The sequence below is a fragment of the Lutra lutra genome, chromosome 4, assembly GCF_902655055.1.
Source record: "Lutra lutra chromosome 4, mLutLut1.2, whole genome shotgun sequence".
Lineage (NCBI taxonomy): Eukaryota > Metazoa > Chordata > Mammalia > Carnivora > Mustelidae > Lutra > Lutra lutra.
The window spans coordinates 85,410,591-85,431,612 of record NC_062281.1 but is presented as its reverse complement, the minus strand read 5'-3'; the positions used below and the strand labels follow the sequence as shown (position 1 = coordinate 85,431,612).

The following is a 21,022-nucleotide window of genomic DNA, read 5'->3' as shown; positions in this document are numbered from 1 at the left end:
AAAATCCAAACAAAATTCTGTTTCAGTCAATAATACAGCAAAGTGTCTCAGCTAAAGTGTCAGATTTTGAGATAACATCATTATAATTTAGAGAGGGAAACCCTGAATTATATAAGACTATTTCAAAATACATATATTTTGGGGGCTCTTGGGTGGCTCAGTCAGTTGAGCATCTGACTGTTGGTTTCAACTCAGGTCATGATCTCAGGGTTATGAGATCAAGTTCCCATGTCAGAATCCATGCTCAGCAGAGTCTGCTTAAAAGATTCTCCATATCCCTTTCCCTCTCCCTCTGTCCCTCTCCCTGCTAATGCAAGGGAACACATTTGCACACATGCTCACTTGCTTCCTCTCAAATAAACAAATAAAATCTTTAAAATAAATATACTTTTAATTTTCAAGGAATCAACTCATTCTGTATTTACCGGAATGCCCTCTGTGTTCCAGACATTGTAATAAACAGTGCTGTCCCTGAAGGCATGTAGCATAAGATTTATTCCCACTTGCCAACAGAAGTCTTTTGTGAAAGTTTTAAATAAGTAAACAACTATTACTGGTGTATCATTCCTTTATATGTAAATGTATTCTTATAATTTAAATGAGTTCTGTAAGTCTATTTTCAGGATTGACTATTCTGTATAATCTTGTTGACAGTATCATTTTACTCTATAAAAAATGATTTGCTAAGCAAAAAATCTTCAGCTGATTTCACTTTTTATAAATTCCAAAAAAGAATAAAGTAATGAAGCCTAATTTTCAAAATGATGACAATCTACTGGAATAACAATATTTTTTGTTTGGACCCTTATCTCACTGTATTAGCTGAAGGCAAGAAACATTTCTTCATTTCATGTATTCCATAGTTCTTAAATAGAGATTCACACATACAATATCAATAAGTGCTCTGTAAAAGAAAATTAAAAAAAATTTTTTTTTTAAATTTCTTTTCAGTGTAACAGTATTCATTGTTTTTGCACCACACCCAGTGCTCCATGCAATCAGTGCCCTCCTTAATACCCACCACCTGGCTTCCCCAACCTCCCACCCTCCGGCCCTTCAAAACCTTCAGGTTGTTTTTCAGAGTTCATAGTCTCTCATGGTTCACCTCCCCTTCCAATTTCCCTCAACTCCCTTCTCCTCTCCATCTCCCCATGTCCTCCATGTTATTTGTTATGCTCCACAAATAAGTGAAACCATATGGAAAATCAAAATTTTTATAAAGATCAAACAAGCAATGAATACCATATATGTAGGACACCAAATCAATTATCTGTTTGCCAGTCACTGACTGTGTCATGGAAAAATGGCCAAATGGATTTTTCTTCCAGTTTAAGGTATATAGTTAGGATAGTCTGACAAATACAGGATATACAGCAGACAAGAAATTCATTCTGGGATGTCATGGCTGGGCAATGGCATCTCAACAGAGTGCTTGCTAGAATAAGAACTCGTGTGAATGTTATGCAAGTGTATTAAGATGGCATAGAAAGAGGAAAATAATCATGTTTTCAGGTATGAACCACAAACAGAAAATCATAATAGAAAATGCTGCCAACTGCAGGCACTGACTTGCATTCATACTGCTTTTTCCATAGGCAATGCCGAATAACAAGCTCTAGAATGAGTAAAAATCATTTATTTACTTAATGACAGTTAATGACTCTTAAACAACAATGGAAAAAACGAGCTTTTTAAAATAAATTTGGGGACAAAGTTAGGAATTCAGAATTTAAAAAATTACTTAGGAATACAATGTAAAGAGAAACTTATTTTGAAATACTGGCTAATTCAATACAATTTCTCAAATTTTATCTTTAGTGTAGCCAAGAAAAAAAAAATGAAGGAACTCTACTTATAAATATTTAAACCAATAAAAATAGAATATATAAAAAGAAACTGCATTAATAGCTTCATGCTACATAGGAAAGAACAAAACAGGAAAACCTAGTATTTCATAGTAGGGAATTATTACCCAATTAGTTTGCAAACCAAAGCTACTGATAAATAATATTACAGAATATATACTTTAAATTACTCCAGGGAGGTTACTAGTTACAAAATTACAAAAATGGGCTTTGGGGGATGGAGTTAAGTTGGTGGAGTAGTAGAGGGATCCTGAACTTGCCATGTCCTTCAAATACAGCTAGATCAATATTTAAGTGTTTTGGGACAATCAGAAGATTAAGGAAACAATCTGCACAGTTGGAGCAAGAGTATGGGGGCAGATATAAAGTTCAGAGCCCTGAACTGGTGGAGAGGAAAGCCACAAGGCCCTGAAGGGGACAGAACCTGTTTCTCAGAGCCAAGTCAGGAAGAAGGAGACTGTGGGAAAGAGCCCAGTGGGTAAGAACCACACAATAAGCCACAGTGAGGAGATCCCTTAGGTTGCATAGGGTGAGATCACACCCATTCCAGAGGTCATTTGGAAGAGCATATTTTGCCTCTCAAAGGACCAAAGGCCAGCTGGAAACATTGATCGGTGCTCATCAGCAGAGTCACAGGTGTGCACAGAGGGCAGAAATCCTCTTAATAACATTTTGCTGTGAGCCACAACAGACTTAAACTTGTGTGCGCTGAGTGGCTGCTTTTCTGTGGCTGAACTAAGCAGAAAGCAGAGACTAGAGCACAGTGCAATTAGCCTGGCCATAGTTTTTGCTATCTGCCACAATAGATTCAAGCCTCTGCAAAGGCTTTTCTGGGACAGAGGGGAGTAGGGGACAGAGTTGAGTGCATACTGTCAATAACCTGGTTCCAGCTTTTCACTGAGCATTACAATAAATTGTAGGCTCTGCACATGTACTGAGCTATGGTTTTTCTGGATAGTATGGTGCTTGACACAACCCAAGCCTCTCCCCCTGGGTTGGGAGTGGGCCTACACCTTATTATGCCCTTTAAAACTTGGGAGTTTTGAATATCAACCACGAGCCAGAGATAAAATACAGATCTGTGGCTCTGGGTGTGCCAATGGTCTAGGCACAGACAGGTTAGGGCAGGGAACTGATGAAACCACAGGACACAGGAGACTGTTTGCTTTTCTAAGAGGGCTCCTGAACAGTGGCTGGGAATTCCGCTCCCCGGAGAGAGGAGGGCTGGGTGATACCATTTTCCACCTCCTTCACCACCCCTCCTACTTCCCTCCCACCACCAGCACAGTAGGACTTCAAAGAGAAACACAACACCTCCAGTGGACTCTGGAGTCTCCTACACTACATCCTGCACCCCAGCACCTAGCAGGGGCATTTTTACAAAAGCAAGTCACCTTGTGAACCAGTCCAGCAAGCCTCTCCCACAGAAAACCAACACAAGTCCGCAATCTACCAAGTCCACTGATTAAAGAAAGTACCAAAACATCACCTTCCAGTGGAAATAGGACAAAGCTTGTTTCTTTTTTTGTTTTTGATTCCCCTTTTCTTAATTTCTAATGCTTTTTTTCATTTTTCTATTTCTTATTTTTTATTCTTCATCCTTTAATCATCTATTTTTTCCCCTTTTCTTTTTTTTCCTTTTTCTTCTTTTTTTGTATCAGGCTGATAATCTTTTGTTCAGTTGTTGGTTTGTTTCCTTCTCTTAATTTTTGGACCTGGCTACTTTTTTTCTCTCTTTTCTTCTTTCCCTATTCTTCTTTCCTTCCTTGTTTCTTATTTTCTAGAATCACGCTTACAGTTTATTGTTTGTCTGTTGGTATCCATTTTTGTTCTGTTTTCCTTTCTCTTGTTTTAGGTCAGGCTTTGTTTTTGTTTTGTCTTTTTTTTTGTTCTTCTCTTTTTTTCCTTTACAAACTTAACTTGACAGATAAATCAAACCATATGTACTTAAAGGTCAAAACACTCCACTGCAAGAAAGAACGAATGCTACAGAGGAAGTACCAGTGGGAAAGAGCAGCCAAAACACAATAGCAGAATGTATACAACATATATCAGAAGCAACTTCCTGAGGTTTTTGTTGTGGTAGTTATTACTACTATTTCTGCTGTTTTGTTTTATTCTTTCCTCCTTACTTTTCTGAAAACAATGACTAGATGGAGAAAATTAGTGCAAAAGAAAGAACAGGCGGTACTATTCTCTGGTAGGCATTTAATCGATATGGATACAAGTAACATATTGAAACTAGAAATCAAAACAATTATAAAGATACACGCTGGGCTTGAAAAAGGCAGAGAAGCCACTACAGACTCCCTTACTGTAGAAATAAAAGAACTAAGATCTAATCAGGCCAAAATTAAAAATGCTATACTGAGATGCAGTCAAACATGGAGGCTCTAATAGCTAGGATAAACAAAGCAGAAGAGAGAGGCAGTGATATAGAAGACAAAATGATGGAAAATAGGTAAGCTGAGAAAAAGAGACAAAAACTACTACTGGATTACCAAGGGAGACTTCAAAAAATCAGTGATACCATAAAGCAAAATATATTTGAGTAACAGAGGTCCAGAAGGTGAAGAGAGAGGGGTAGAAGAAGGTTTATTTGAACAAACTATAGAACAGAACTTCCCTAACCTGGAGAAGAAAAAGCATTCATGTCCAGGAGGCACAGAAAATCCTCCACAAAATCAATAAAAATAGGTCAATACTCCAACATAACATAGTAAAGCTTACAAATTTCACAGATAAAGAGAAAATCCTGAAAGCATCTCAGGACAAGAGGTCCTTAACTGACAAGGGTAGACATATAAGGCCCGCAACAGACCTGTCCACAGAGAGCTGGCAGGCCAGAAAGGACTGCCATGACATAATCATCAACTAAATGGGAAAAATATGCAGCCAAGAGTATTTTACCCTGCGAGGCTGTCATTCAGAATAGAAGGAGAGATAGAGTTTCCAGATCAAACAAAAACCGAAAGAATTTATGAACACTAAAACAGCCCTGCAAGAAATATTAAAGGGGATCCTTTGAGGGAAGAGAGAGCTCAAAAATAAAAAAAGATCAGAAAGGAACAGAGACAATTTATACAAACAGTGACTTTACAAGTAATATATGGCACTAAAGTCATCTCTTTCAAGAATTATTCTGAATGTAAATGGACTAAATGCTCCAATTATAAGACACAGAGTATCAGATTAGATAACAAAACAAGATCCATCAATATGATGAGACTCATTTTAGATCCCAAAACACCTCCAGATTGAAGGTGACGGGTGAGGGGATGGGGAACCATTTATCATCTTAATAGACATAAAAAGAAAGCTGGAGTAGCCATCCTTATAAGAGACAAACTAATTTCTAAACCAAAGACTGTAATAAGAGGTAAACAAGGACACAACTTCATAATAAAAAGAATCTATTCAACAAGAAGGTCTAATAATTGTAGATATTTCTACCCCTACTTGGAAGCATCCAAATATATAAACCAATTAATAACAAAATTAAAGAAACTCATTGATAATAATACAATAATAGTAGGGAGCTTTAACACTTCACTCAAACCAATGGACAGATCATTAAACAGAAGATAAACAAGGAAACAAAGGCTTTGAGTGACACACTGGACCAGATGGACTTCACAGACACATTCAGAGCATCTCATCCTAAAGCAACAGAATACATATTCCTCTTGAGTGCACATGGAACGTCCCCTCCAGAATAGATGACATACTTGGTCACAAATCAGTTTCCAACCAGTACAAAAAAAACAAGATTGTGCCATGTACACTTTCAGACCAATGCTTTAAAACTTGAATGCAATCACAAGAGAAAATTTGGAAGGAACAAAAATACATGGAGGGAAAAAAAAATACATGGAGGTTAACCAGCATCCATCTAAAGAATGAATGGGTCAACCAGGAAATTAAAGAATTTTTATTTTATTTTATTATTATTTTTTTAAAGATTTATTTATTTATTTGACAGAGAGAGAAATCACAAGTAGGCAGAAGTAGGCAGAGAGACAGGCAGATAGAGAGTCTCTATCTCAGGCTCCCTGCCGAGCAGAGAGCCTGATGTGGGGCTCGATCCCACGACCCTGAGATCATGACCTGAGCCGAAGGCAGAGGCTTAACCCACTGAGCCACCCAGGTGCCCCAAATAGAATTTTTAAAAATATATGGAAGCATATGAAAATGAAAACATAACAGTTCAGAATCTTTAGGATGCAGCAAAGGCCTTCCTAGAAGGGAAGTATCAAGAAGCAAGAAAGGTCTCAAATATATATCCTAACCTTACACCTAAAGGAGCTGGGTAAAGAACAGCAAATAAAACCTAGATCCAGCAGAAGAGAAATAATACAAATTAGAGCAGAAATCCATGATATAGAAATTAAAAAAAAAAACAAAAAACAAAAAACAGAACAGATCAACAAAACTAGGAGCTAGTTCTTTGAAAGAATTAGTAAGATTGAAAAACCCCTAGCCCAACTTATCAAAAAGAATAGAGAAAGGACCCAAATCAATAAAATCATGAATGAAAGATAAGAGATCACAACAACACTGAAGAAATACAAGCAATTATAAGAGAATACCATGAGGAATTATATGCCAAGAAATTAGGCAATCTGGAAGAAATGGATGTTTTCCTAGAAACATATAAACTACTAAAACTGAAACAGGAAGACATAGAAAACCTGAACAGACCCAAAGCCAGCAAAGAAATTGAATCAGTAATCCAAAATTTCCCAACAATAAGAGTCCAGGGCCAGATGGCCTCCAGTGGAATTCTATCAAACATTTAAGAAATTAACACCTATTCTGAAGTTGTTCCAAAAAACAGAAATGGAAGGAAAACTTCCAAACTCATTATATGAGGCCAGCATTACCTTGATCCCAAAACCAGACAAAGACCCCACTAAAAAGGAGAATTACAGACCAATATCCCTGATGAACATGGATGCAAAAATTCTCACTGATACTAGCTAATAGGATCCTACAATACATCAAAAGGATTATTCACGGGGCGCCTGGGTGGCTCAGTGGGTTAAAGCCTCTGCCTTCGGCTCAGGTCATGATCCTAGAGTTCTGGGTTCGGGCCCCGCACAGGGCTCTCTGCTCCGCAGGGAGCCTGCTTCCTCCTCTCTCTCTCTGCCTACTTGTGATCTCTGTCTGTCAAAATTAAAAAAAAAAAAAAAAAAAAAAAAAAGGATTATTCACCACAACCAAGTGGGATTTATTCCTGAGCTGCAGGGGTGGCTCCACATCCACAAATCAATTAAGGTGATATACTTCATCAATAAAAAAAGGGACAAAAACCATATGATCCTTCAATTGATGCAGAAAAGGCATTTAACAAAATACAGCATCCTTTCTTCATAAAAACTCTCTGCCATGTAGCTAAAGAGGGAACATATCTTAATATCATAAAAGATATACATATACATACATATACATGATATACAAAAGATCCACAGTAAATATCATCCTCAGTGGGGAAAAACTGAGAGCTTTTCCTTAAGGTCAGGAACACGACAGGGATGTCCGCTCTCACTACAATTATTCAACATAGTACTGGAAGTCCTGGCCACAGAAATCAGACAACAAAAAGAAATAAAGTGCATCAAATCAGCAAAGAAGAAGTCAAACTTTCACTCTTTGCAGATGACATGATACTCTGTAGAAAACCCAGACGATTCTACCAAAAAAAATGCTACAACTGATACAGAAATTCAGCAAAGTCCCAGGATATTAAATCAATGCCCAGAAGCCAGTTGCATTTCTATACACTAACAAGGATGAAAAAGAAACAGAAATCAGGGAATCAATCCCATTTACAATTGTACCAAAAACCATAAGATACCTAGGAATAAACCTAACCAAAGAGGCAAAGGATCTGTATTCTGAAAACTATAGAACACTCATGAGTGAAATTGATGAAGACACAAAGATATGGAAAAACGCTCCATGTTCATGAATAGGAAGAACAAACATTGTTAAAATTTCTACACTACCCAAAGCAATACTACACATTAATGCAATCCCTATCAAAATATCGTCAACTTTTTTCACAGAGCTGGAACAAACAATCCTAAAATTTAATCCTGAATAGCCAAGGGAATGTTGAAAAAGAAAAGTAAAGCTAGAGGCATCACAATTCCAGATTTCAAGCTATAGTACAAAACTGTCATCATCAAGACAGTATGGTACTGGTATAAAAACAGACACATAGATCAATGGAATAAAATAGAGAACCCAGAAATGGAACCTCAACTCTATGGTGAACTAATCTTCAACAAAGCAGGAAAGAATATCCAATGGAAAAATGTAATACCTTCAACAAATGGTGTTGGGAGAATTGGACAGCAACATGCAGAAGGATGAAACTGGACCACTTTCTTACACTATACACAAGAGTAGACTCAAATGGATGAAAGACCTAAATGTGAGACAGGAATCCATGAAAATCCTAGAGGAGAACACAAGCAGTAACTTTTTGACCTCAGCTGCAGCAACTTCTTACTAGACATGTCTTCAAAGGCAAGGGAAACAAAAGCAAAAATGACATACTGGGACTTCATCAAGATAGAAAACTTTAACACAGTGAAGGATACAGTCTAAGGTAAGCTACAGAATGGGAGAAGATATTTGCAAATGTCTTATCAGATAAAGGGTCAGTATCCAAAATCTATAAAAAACTTAACCAAACTCAACACCCCAAAAACCAAAAAATCCAGTGAAGAAATGGGCAAAAGACATGAACAGACACTTTTCCAAAGAAGACATACAAATGGCCAACAGACCCATGAGAAAATGCATGTCACTTGGCATCAGGTTAATAAAAATCAAAACCACAATGTGCTTCCATGTCACACCTGTCAGAATGGCTAAAATGAACAACTCAGGAAACACAGATGTTGGTGAGGATGCTGAGAAATAGGAACCCTCTTACACTATTAGTTAGAATGCAAACTGGCGCAGTCACTTTGGAAAACAGCAGGTAGGTTTCTTGAGAATTTAGAAATAGAGCTACACTACAACCCAGCAATTGCACTACCCAAAGAATACAAACAGTGATTTGAAGGGGCACCTACATCTCAATGTTTATAGCAGCAATGTCCACAATAGCCAAAATATTGAAGGAGCCAGATGTCTATTGATAGATGAATGGATAAAGAAGGTGTGGTGTATATATATACAATGGAATAGTACTCATGCATCAAAAAGAATGAAATCTTGCCATTTGCAATGACATGGATGGAACTATAGGGTATTATGTTAAGCAAAATAAGAGAAAGACAAATATATGATTTCACTCATATGTGGAATTTAATAAACAAAAACAGAAGAACATGGGGAAGGGAAGGAAAAATAAAAATAAGATGAAAACAAAGAGGGAAACAAACCATCCATAAGAGACACGTAACTATAGGAAATAAACTGAGGGTTGCTGGAGGAGAGGTGGGTGGGATAGATGGGGTAACTGGTTGATAGGCATTAAGGAGGGCACTTGATGGGATGAGCATGGGTGTTATATGCAACTGATGAATTACTAAATCCTACCTCTGAAATTAACAATACCCTATATGTTAATTAAATCTAATTTAAATAAAAAAAATTTAAAAATACTAAAATGAACTGAAACAGTTTTCTACTAGGGACTTTGTAATGATCCATGTTTTAAATGGCAAAGGAAACATTTCTTACATGAAAATGTAACCTTCCAGAAAGCACATTTTAAGTAGTAACTGAAACTATGCCTATATCTGCTCAAACTGTACTGCCTTAGAAGGCCTTCTCTGACCACTCCATCTAAATATCTATCATGGTACCACCCTGTGGTATCACCCTGTTCAAGAGGATGTCTCCCTCTCTGCTTCATTACTATTCTACATTACACTGGTGTTTCTGTACTACTCAAGTTCTGTGACACTTAAGACTACTTCATGTTATCTTCTGTATTTTTCTGTTTATTGTTTGTTGTCCATTGTAATTCCAGGAGAGAAGAGATTTGTGCCTCTTTGCATCACTCACCATCCCCACCACTTAGAAAGTCAGGAATATGCTCAATCAACATCTGTTGAAGGCAATCAGGAGGCAGGAAATAATCTGGTGAAACAGTATATAAGGAAAAACAACTAACAACATGCAGGACTTAACCAAATTACTGAAGGAATTGACTTATTGATCAGAACATTTTTTTAAAAAGATTTTATTTATTTATTTGACAGAGAGAAAGAGATCACAAGTATGCAGAGAGGCAGGCAGAGAGAGGGGGAAGAAGGCTCCCTGCTGAGCAGAGAGCCAGATGTGGGGCTCGATCCCAGGACCCTGGGATCATGACCTGAGCTGAAGGCAGAGGCTTTAACCCACTCAGCCACCCAGGCACCCAAAATCAGAACATTTTTATACCAAGGCTGATTTCTAATTATTCAGTCAAATATAAATTTGGGGTATTTGGGTTTTTTTTGTTGTTGTTGTTATTGTTGTTTGTTTTTTTAATAAAGACTCATCCATTTATTGTAGAGAGAGAGAGAGAGAGAGAGAGCAGGCACAAGTTGGGGGAGGGGCTGAGGGAGGGAATTCTCAGGCAGACTCCCCACTGAGCCTAAAGCCTGTTGTGGGGCTTGATCCTAGGACCCTGAGATCATGACCTGAGCTGAAACCAAGGGTCAGACATCCCTATATGCTTGTTTTTTTTTTTTTTAAAGATTTTATTTATTTATTTGACAGAGAGAAATCACAAGTAGGCAGAGAGGCAGGCAGAGAGAGGAGGAAGCAGGCTCCCTGCTGAGCAGAAAGCCCGATGTGGGGCTTGAACCCAGGACTTGGGATCATGACCTGAGCCGAAGGCAGCGGCCTAACCCACTGAGCCACCCAGGCGCCCCCCTATATGCTTGTTTAAAAAAAAAAATACAATCAAATCACACCAACCCTTCTGGGAAGAGGTAACCATACAGAGTACATATACTCAAACACCTTGTGCTTCAGCTTATGAAACAAATTAAGTTATTATGACACAGTCTTTTGATGGGAAAGTAGATAATGAATATTTATGAAGCATGTATAGACTCTTACCTGGATACAAGAGACAAAAGGTGGAAAGAAAGAGAAAGTGGTGTTAAGAAAATGATTAAAGTCCTGGAGCAACTTTTGAGTAATGTTGTTTTTCTCAGACTTGGTCTTGTATTTATCCATCTCTTTTATAATTCCAGAAAACAAGCTGCCAAAGAGCTCTTTTGCAATTATTGGGTCTCTCTGTAAAATGCCCAAAACAAAGACAAGTTAGGATCTGAAGTAAAAATGCTACAATTCACTAATACTATCAGAGCTTTATTTGAAAACACAAACTTTTGCAAACATATCTAATTTACATCTCAATTCTGTTTAGAAAGTTTTAACAGGCATTGATGTGGCTAGTGTTTGAAATTTAACCAAATATACCTGTGATATCATGGATTTTGGACCCAGAAATAATGTAAGCTGGCTTAATCACATATGTAGCCACAGAGCTTAACTCATGGGTGAGTCTGGACCTTCAGATATTTCATCTTTAAAGTAGGGATAACAGAACACATCTCAGGGCTGTGGTAAGGATTAGCCAAGTTAAAGCACATCAAGTGACCACTGCAGTAATTGATAAGATCTTCAAGAAAGATTAAATGAGATTTTTAAGTACTATCTTCACATTAGTATCATCATAAAGCTAAAGATAGCTGATAAGCTTAAATAAAATGCCAATTTAAAATTTCAAAGTCCCATCAATATGACCATTTAAACTGTTAAAACCATCAGTAGCCATTTTTGTGCTTTTAATGTTTGGTGTATTCAACTCTAACAGAACCTGATCTTTCATGGCTTTAACCCTCACACTCCATGACTACAAGAACTGGTGCCTGCGACACCAGTACTAAGAACAGTCCCTAGCATGCAGTGTCTGTATTTCTTAAAGGAAGGCATGAATCCATGAACTAATAAGATCTGAACACTATTTTGCTTAATGAAAACTGTGTCTGAATAAAAAGTTCTTGATTTGTTCTTTATTTAGTAATTTATTTGCTTTACAAAAGTTATATGGTTGCTATAAAAATTTTCAGAAAATATAAATTAGGAAAAAAGAAAATCACCAGTTATACTACATGAAGATAGTCACTGCCATGGGTTGGTCTTTTACTCACAACACACACTCTCTCATACGGTATCTGTTCGATAACTTTTTTCACTTAACTTGCAGCAGACAGGTTCCCATGTCTACAACCCAAATCTTGAGTCCTATGCACAAATTCCCTTACTTCCCAGGGAGCTCTAAATGCTTCTTCTGTTATGATGCAATGATGCTTAAACTAAAGAATGTTTTCAGAGCAACAGAATGTTGTCATTGGACATGTGCTGTAATGACTAATTTACAGGCTCCTCTTCAGTTCTCTAGCGTGCAACACTCATGTTGAAGAAGAGGAGCCCCTGGACAACAGAGAAGGCCTTGTCTGTTTTGTTCACAGCTGCACCTCAGTGCTTAGAGCAGTCCCTGGCATCCAGAAGGAACTGCTCCATATATAGCACTTGTTGAATAAAGTATTAGGAATTCGAGAAATATAAGGACACATATTCCTTTTCAAAGAACAGAAAAAAATGTAGTCACGTTTTTTCAAAACAATATTCACCATCTCAATATTTTCCAAGCACCAAAGAGATGAACTGACTTGGACATGGGTCTCAGCAGTATCAGGCCTGTAACCTGCTATCATTAGTACATACCACATACCTATCCAACATGGGCAGATGCAAACCATGCCTAGGAGAGTAGGCAGCAGCATCATTTCTGAGGCAGTGATGTGAATACATATGTGCAAAGCACTAGAAAAACTGGGAAATAATGGGGGTGAAGAAAAGCACTAGGCCAGGCGTCAAAACAAAGGGCGGGGGGGAGTTGTCTTAGTTTCACACCCAGCAAGAATACAAAGTTTGAACCATATTATCCATTCTTTGCTAACCTTCAGTTCTTCATCTGTAAATGTGTCTAAAAACTGCCTTTATGTCACGAAATTACTGGGAGAATCTAATGAAAGAAATGTGAAAGCACTCTATAACACTCAAGGGATCTTCTGTGATAGTAGTTACATAAATCAGACGTATGCTACAATTGCACAGAATCTCTCTCTCTCTCTCTCTCTCACACACACACACACACACACACACACACACACACACACGAGGGGAAAAATGGTTAAGACCAGTCCAGATAACACTGTTGTTCCGATGTCAATTTCTAGATCAACATAAATGGTTAAATAAGATACCACCAGTGGGGAAAGCCAGGTAAAGAGTATATGGGACTATGTACTATTTTTAAAAATTGCTGTTAATCTATATTTATTTAGATTAAACAAAAAGCTTAAAAAAAAGTAAAAGACTATGCAGATATAACATGATTATAAGCAATATAAGTTTTTGAAAATTTATACAATATATAGCATATTTCAGCATCTAGCATTATGCCACACACACACACAAACACACTCTTCCTCTTCAATTTTTAAATGTATTTTGATAAAAGTCAAAGGAATCTTAACTAGGCTTTCAGGGAATAAATATCCTGCTTTTGCCAGAGAATTCAGCTAGAAAATTTCATTCACTCTCAACCCTCACAACTTAGAAAAATATTTCCAATCCTCTGCTATTAAGAAAATTAACAGAGAAGGAAAATACTAATCCCACCCATAAACTGATATTCTCCTGATCCCTCAGACAACCAAAAGGATATCATATAAGCAATGATTTAAGTGGCTTAGCACTTTAAAGTTTATTGCACATTACTTCACTGACCAACATTATTGGTAAGAAAAATAGATTTCACTCCCTGGTTTCATAGATGAAGAAGTTGTGGCTCAGAGCATTAAGTGTCTTGACAAGGACCCCAACGGCAGGGCTATCTTCTAGATGACTCTAAGTGAGTTGCACCTGTAAAAAGAAGTTTTGGAGCCAAGAAATAGCATGGCCAAGACTTGAACCAATGTCTTTTAACCAAGTCCATTGTTAAAGACAAATCAACACCTCAGTGTAGCATACGGTAGCCCCCGGAAATGATAAATAGTTTTTATCAGTCAATAGAAAAATGAAGCATTCAAGGACCAACCTGGGCCACAGCTTGCAAGGGGGTGATCAGGCTACTGTATTTAATCTGAATGTCAGGAAGGTCTCCTTGACGGTAACTCCTGTATAAAATGACTTGGGCATCGTGCTTCATTTTTAACTCCCTCTTAATCTCCTATAATCATTAGAACCAAGAAAGAAGATTAGAATTCTTACTGAAAAAATTTGTAGTGCATGAACTATGAAACGATCAGTCAGTACTTATCTTTAACACAAAGGTGAACTTGATGAAAAATTTTACCCAAAATGGTTTGGTCCCTACACTTTACCAGTCTATGGTAGACAATAAATCCAAAATAAAAATTACTATCAAATGAGCAGTATGATTATTTAAATATTTATCACAAAATAATGTGAATATTTGTAAACTCAAAGAACTTGAATTAGAATTTTTTAAAGCCATATTTCATTTCTTCCCCTTAATTCCTCTTAAAAAACCCTTGGCTAACAGGCCCAGTGATATCACCACAGCCCCTAACCCAGCTCTTCCTGACCCTGCTCACCTGCTTAGGCCACGCTGGCCTTGCACGTGCTTTTGAGTCACCCCAACTCTCCACCACACAGGGCTGTGGGACCTGTTCATCTCTGCCCAGAGTGTCTTTTCACAGTTTCTCTCTCATCATTTGGTTCCCACCTCAGATATCATTTTCAAAGAGGCTTGCTTTCTTACTTTGTCTTTAACAGTCTTCCCCACACATGGGCATCACTTGGTTAATCTCCAACTGCACATTATAATCTTAACTCATTAATTTTTTTGGTTCTGTTGTACACACTGGGTTGTAGCTCCATGAATGCTTATATCATATTCACCTCTATACCATTAGCATTGAGAGTAGTGCCTGACACTGAGCACAATGCTCCCAACAAATAAAGCGCATGGACTTCTGATGCCATTCTTACCGAGAGGTCTGACGCTTCAGATGAGAACACCCGTGTCAGAGGGAATACACGGCCTCACACAGCAGGCCATTCTACATTTATTAAAGGACTTTCTTTGTATCAAACCAAAATATCCCCCTCTGATTTCTATCCAACAATCCTGGTTTTATCTTTTCCTTCTGTTCATATTCTGCTTTTTATTTCCTTCAGGCACACCTACTTAGATTTCAGGCTTAATTAGTAGCTCATGGTTACTTCTGAGTGGACAAAGAAGAACACTCTCCATGTGTGGTGGGGCCAGTGAGAAGAAGCATGGGAGGACTGTGAGGCACTGATTTTGGACCCTTGCCTTCAAGAGAACAGCTGTTCTTACAGAGACAAGAGAGATGAAATGTCCATTTTCTTTCCACAGAAGATATAGTGGAACCATTCAATTTCTTCATACTCAGATTTGCAAGTTAATTAAGTGAATTTCTTCACTTAATTAAAACACTCAAGTGTTTTTTTTAAACATACAGTCTTGTCTTTCTTGACAATTTTGTCATAATTACTGGTTTTTAAGTAATACCGAAGCTGTTGCTGAACAAATTCTTTCATTATTTCCACATTTTGAGAAATGTTTAATTCATGCCATACTAGGTCACTGCTTTTAGCAGATAACCCTGGACCATCCATCTGGCCTGCTCACCCTTTTCTCTGGGCTCACCATTCCCTCTTCATCCAGGTACCCCAGAGAACAGCTGGTTGTAATGTGGTCCCACAGTGGCCCCAGACCCACAGTGGGGCAAGACTATGGCTAATCCTTCCCAGCAGCTAAAGTTGTAAGATAATTCAGGAATTATTGGAGGCTGTGTCTCTACCACATGGAGAAAGCCAAGCTGTACACAGAGAAGAACAAAGCCAAGCTGCAGTGAGAGTCTGAGATAAGGGGCAAGGATGAGGTCCTGGTAGTGCCCATGAGCCACAACAAACCTCAGATTCAAGGGACTACACACATAGGCCCCATTCCAAGATTCCCATGACCTCATTAGTGAGTCACCACTGTCCTTTACATCTACATTAGAGGAAGAATCTTTGGTTCATAAGTAACTTTAACTCATATAGTGCTGGTTCTGTAATTTTGTCACGCAAGAAATATCTGACAAGAATCTTATTTCCTTAGTATATATCCGCTGATATAAAAAAATATTTCTGACCACTCAAATTCTCAAAACAGATACAAACCTTTTCTCGTTTTTGTTCAGCAATACCTTTTCTGGCATAAATCAAATTGAGCTTTTCTTGGTCCTTTATAAATCGCCTGCGTAATCTTAATATTTCTGTCCGATTGTCTATGCCTGAAGAATATAAAGGTTTGTTACAGATGGTCAATTTGACATTTGCAGTTGACTTCACCTCCTTTCTAGAATCCCCTGAAATAAAAAGTATAATTATTTGCTTACTTCCATTTTTTACTTTCATCTAGCTGTTCTGTTTTGTTGCAATGACTTAAGTCTATGAAGAACAGAGAATAGCACAGGAGACCACTAACCAGTTTTGGAAACTAGAGAGCAGAAAGTTGTAACTAACCCAGCCCAACCCCAGTGCCACCACGCAGAGAACAGAAACAAACAAGGACAGCTGACAAGACCTGGAAAGGGCAGGACCTGGCAGTAGCAGGCATGTCCATGGGAGGGGAGGAAAGTGAGGCTGCAGCAGGAGGTGTGGTTAGGAAGCACTGTCCCTAGTGCTGCAGGTGCCAAGCCTGGGAGAGGACATAGGGCCCATGGGTGCACAGGGCTGACATGGCTGCAAGCACAGCAACTACACCATGAGTGACCGCAAGGGCTTTTGGAACCTGGAGCTGCCTGGTCCTGCTTGGCCTCTAGAGTACTGGCACCCTGGCTTGCCAGCCTGTAGGCAAGAGACTGGAGATTTTGCCTCTGGGTAATCCACCAGCACAAAAGCACAGGCAAAGATATGAACACATCAGGAGTTTCAGTGTTCTGGTCTACAATGACATCTGCACTCCTAATATGTAGCTACTCCAAATGCCTTTTTAGTGCCTCATCTGGGAGTATAAGTGAAAAGCCAAGTCACCAGACATTTTGAGGAAAGCTTCAAACATGAAAGACAGAAATGAAAAAAATAGAGAAAGAACAACTGTTGAAAGCAGTCCTTCCAGGGGAAAAATTTTTCAAAATATTATCATTTATTAAAAAGACAAAAGCAGAAATTCCAACAGTGGATCAAGGGCTGGAAGGGCATTCAGAGAACATAAAAAGTTCATGGAAATTAAAAATATAACTTAAAAGTAAGGGTTAGAAGATAGGTTAAAGTGATTTCCCAGAATACAAAGCAAAAAGGATGAAAAACATGAAAATTGTAAGAGCTGATAAGGTCTGTATTCCAAAAAGAAAACGGATATGAGGAAATCATCAACAAAATCATCCAAGAAAAAATACTGCAAAACTGGAAAATGCATTAGCAGTCTTAAAGGGCCCTCCTATGCCCAGAAAAATGGGCTAAAACAGACCTGCATGCTTCAAAGGACCCTTTTGTGAAATTTCCTAAAATTTATTTAAAAGAAAGGATCCTAAGATGTTCTGCCAAGGGCGCCTGGGTGGCTCAGTGGGTTAAGCCGCTGCCTTCGGCTCAGGTCGTGATCTCAGAGTCCTGGGATCGAGTCCCACATCGGGCTCTCTGCTCAGCAGGGAGCCTGCTTCCTCCTGTCTCTCTGCCTGCCTCTCTGCCTGCTTGTGATCTCTGTCAAATAAATAAATAAAATCTTTAAAAAAAAAAAAAAAGATGTTCTGCCAATTCTTAACAAAGAATCAATAAAATGAATGCCACTAGGTTTCCCAACCCAACCTTGGGTACTAGGGAACCCTGATGAGTTCACACTCAAAATTCTATAGCTAAAATACCCAGCAGGTGTGACTGCCATCAAAGCATCAAAAACAGCTTAGGTCTTCTGACTCCCTTTCTCAGGAAGCTCATGAAGAAGTGCTTCATCAGAAAGAAGGACCAAGCCAAGGAAGAATTGGATCCAAGAGAGGTGAAAAGACCCTCAGGACAAAGAGGTGGTCTCTGAACCATAGCTGAGCAGACACCCCAAGAGCAGTAGCCTGGAACAGCGTGGCTCAGAAGCTCCAGGAGAGATTTCATTTAAGATAAAACAATCATGTACTGGGACACAGTAAAAGACAATGGTACAACTCAAAGGAAATCAAGTAATAATATGCAGAAATCTAAACCAAAATAATTATTAATGCCCAGAAATATTATTATACAAGAAATGCAAAATAATCATAGTAGCACTATACTTTGAACAGATATAATATTTATGCAGTCAAAATAAGAGGAAACTATACAGGAAGAATTCATTGCGAGTGTGTGTGAGGGACAAGAAGGAGCCAGATCCTCAATGTCTATAATGCAAGCAAAAGAGAATGAAAAATATTGAAAGAAAAAAAAAGGTAGGGTAGCAATACTGGAGATACAGAAGGGTGTAAGTGGTTGCGTCTGGAATCTGGGGAATGGGTATGGAGGGTTGCTATTTCTTCTAGAAAGCTTTGGCAAAGTATTTGACTCTTCAAACTACTTGCATGTATTACCCTAATAACAAATAACTAAAGGAAACTGTAATGAAGAATTAAAATAGTTGAAAAATGATATTTTAATTAGGTTACAATTTCATTTTTATTTTATTATTTTTTTAAAGATTTTATTTATTTATTTGACAGACAGAGATCACAAGTAGGCAGAGAGACAGAGAGAGAGACAGAGAGGAGGAAACAGGCGCTCCGCTGAGCAGAGAGCCTGATGCGGGGCTCGATCCCAGGACCCTGGGATCATGACCTGAGCCGAAGGCAGAAGCTTTAGCCTACTGAGCCACCCAGGCACCCCTACAATTTCATTTTCAAACGCCAATGATAATATCACAGTAAGGATTAATTCACCATATTTTATGAACTTCCCAATATTCCTCTTTAGGCAAGAAAATACATAACCCACAAAGAAGATGGACAGTGTGGGAAATATTTTATATCTACAAGGGGAGATTCAAATATATTAACCAAATTAAAATGGATAGCTAACAGTATTCATTTTGCCTCAGTTCTATGATTTTTTTCAAATTCATATATAAAACTTTTAAGGAAAAGGGTTTAAAAATTAGGTTTTACCTCTTATCCTCCTTAATTTCTATACAAAGTCAATGAAGACAGGGAAACACTGCTCAAAGTTTGAGATGTGGACTATGCTGCGATCCTCAGCCATTCCCCTTTGTTTTCTGAGCTTCCTCCCCTTTCAGTAGAGTGGGTCATGGGCAATTCTCATGTGTTAACTGGACTGCAGGCTGCCCCAAATGCCCATCTCAACAACTCTGTGGGAGGATGTATGTGCCATGGGTTTGAGGTCAGCAAGACACTTAATGAGCCATGGGAAAGTAACAGTCATTCTGGGACTGTGTTTTAACTTCAGAGCTTTCATCGTCAGTTACAGAAGGACAGAGAACCATGCACTTTGGCCAGATGACAGTCTGGCAGAGAAACAGCAGAAGAAGAAGATATAAAAGAAAGACTGGTAGGAGGCAACCAAACAGGGGGCAGAACAGACAGAGCAGGAGGGGGCTCATTAGCCCCCTTCAAACCTAGAATGGTGAGCAAAAGGAAGCTAGATATACATCATCTACATTAAATTCACAGAATTATGTATGGCCACAGATTTGTGACATAAATGTGAAAAAGAGTGGTTGGAAATGAGGAAAGTATTTCATGTATGTGTTTAGTTCCTAAAGGAATTTACCCTTACTCATTTAAAATAAAGCGTATCAGGGGCACCTGGCTGGTTCAGTCAGCACAGTGTGCAACTCTTGATCTCAGGGTTGTGAGTTTGAGCCCCACATTGGGTATAGAGATTACTTAAAAATAAAATAAAATAAAATAAATCTTATCTGAGGGGAGGTGGGTTGGGATATGAGTGAGGTAGGTGAAGCAGATTAAGGATATACTTATCATGATGAGCCTTGAGTAATGATGTATAAAACTGCTGAATCACTATATTATTGTACATCTGAAACTCACATAACACTGTACATTAACTATACTGGAATTAAAATAAAACACTTAATAAAAAATAAGTAAAAGAAATTTATCCTTGCTCCTAATTTTATTTCTTTATATCTAAATTCAAATGGTTGGCATTTCTCCAAGGTTCTGTTAGGACCTTTACTTTCTCCATTTTCTTCCTCTGGGCTTTCACTCACTTCCAGAGTTGCCATTCTCATAAAAAGCTGAGTTACACCCTTTCAGCCAGCGCTGGTCTTTGAGCTCTGCCTGCACTTCCCTGCAGCCTCCGTGACACATCTCCCCTCATCTTCCCCACCAGGACCCTGGATGTGTGGTGGGGTCAGAGGTGCCTGTTGCCTTGGCCACCAGGGCCTCCTCAGGCTCAGATGCTGCTCCATGGGACCCCCCAATAGGTCATCCAGAGAACACTGCAGAAAGCCCTGGTTGCCTCCTAAAGCACCAGGCCCACATCCCCAGCTGTCTGCTCTTTACTCCCCGTGGGTGTGTCCCATAGGCTAGACCGTTACAAGGCCTACCAGTCCTTAAACAATCTTTTTAAAAAACTAATTATTTTTATTAACATATAATATATTATTTGCCCCAGGGGTACAGGTCTGTGAAGTCCTTAAACAATCTTAAGCTGATCTGGGTCCCCTCCACTTCCCAAATCCACTCCATACTCCCTGCCTCATTCTCTGTTTACCCTCCCCCTTCCCACACCCCTAGCCCAGAGGCTAGTCCCAAAGTCGGCCTTTTCCCCAGGTCCTTCCTGGCACTCTCTCATTTTCTCTCTCTGAGACTTACTAATTCTGCCTCACCTCAAGGTCACCGACCTGTTGTTGCCTTTACCAGGCCCTGATGCTCAGAAAGTCACTAAATGAATGGAATGAGTCCAATTTACTCAAAGCTTTTCTGGAACACCTGAAACTAGGCTTTCAACATGGTAAGTGCTGAATATTTATTGAATTAAATTTTATTTTTTTAAGTAAGCTCTACTCCCAACATGGGGCTCAAACTCATGACCCCAAGATTAAAAGTTATATGCTGAGCCATCCTGGAGCACCCAGATTAAATTTTAATGGG

At 38.6% G+C, this 21,022-nt stretch overlaps 1 protein-coding gene across 2 annotated transcripts in view; it reads right to left on the bottom strand.

The window, feature by feature from the left end:
• The window catches only part of PRKDC (protein kinase, DNA-activated, catalytic subunit), a 228,912-nt gene that overhangs the window by 51,330 nt on the left and 156,560 nt on the right, over positions 1 to 21,022 (bottom strand). For both annotated transcript variants that reach the window (XM_047723583.1, XM_047723584.1), the window contains 3 exons: positions 16,113 to 16,225; positions 13,993 to 14,124; positions 10,938 to 11,117 (listed from right to left, as the gene is read on the bottom strand). In XM_047723583.1, coding sequence (XP_047579539.1) covers positions 10,938 to 11,117; positions 13,993 to 14,124; positions 16,113 to 16,225 — 425 coding nt within the window. The remainder of the gene's footprint in view (positions 1 to 10,937; positions 11,118 to 13,992; positions 14,125 to 16,112; positions 16,226 to 21,022) is intronic.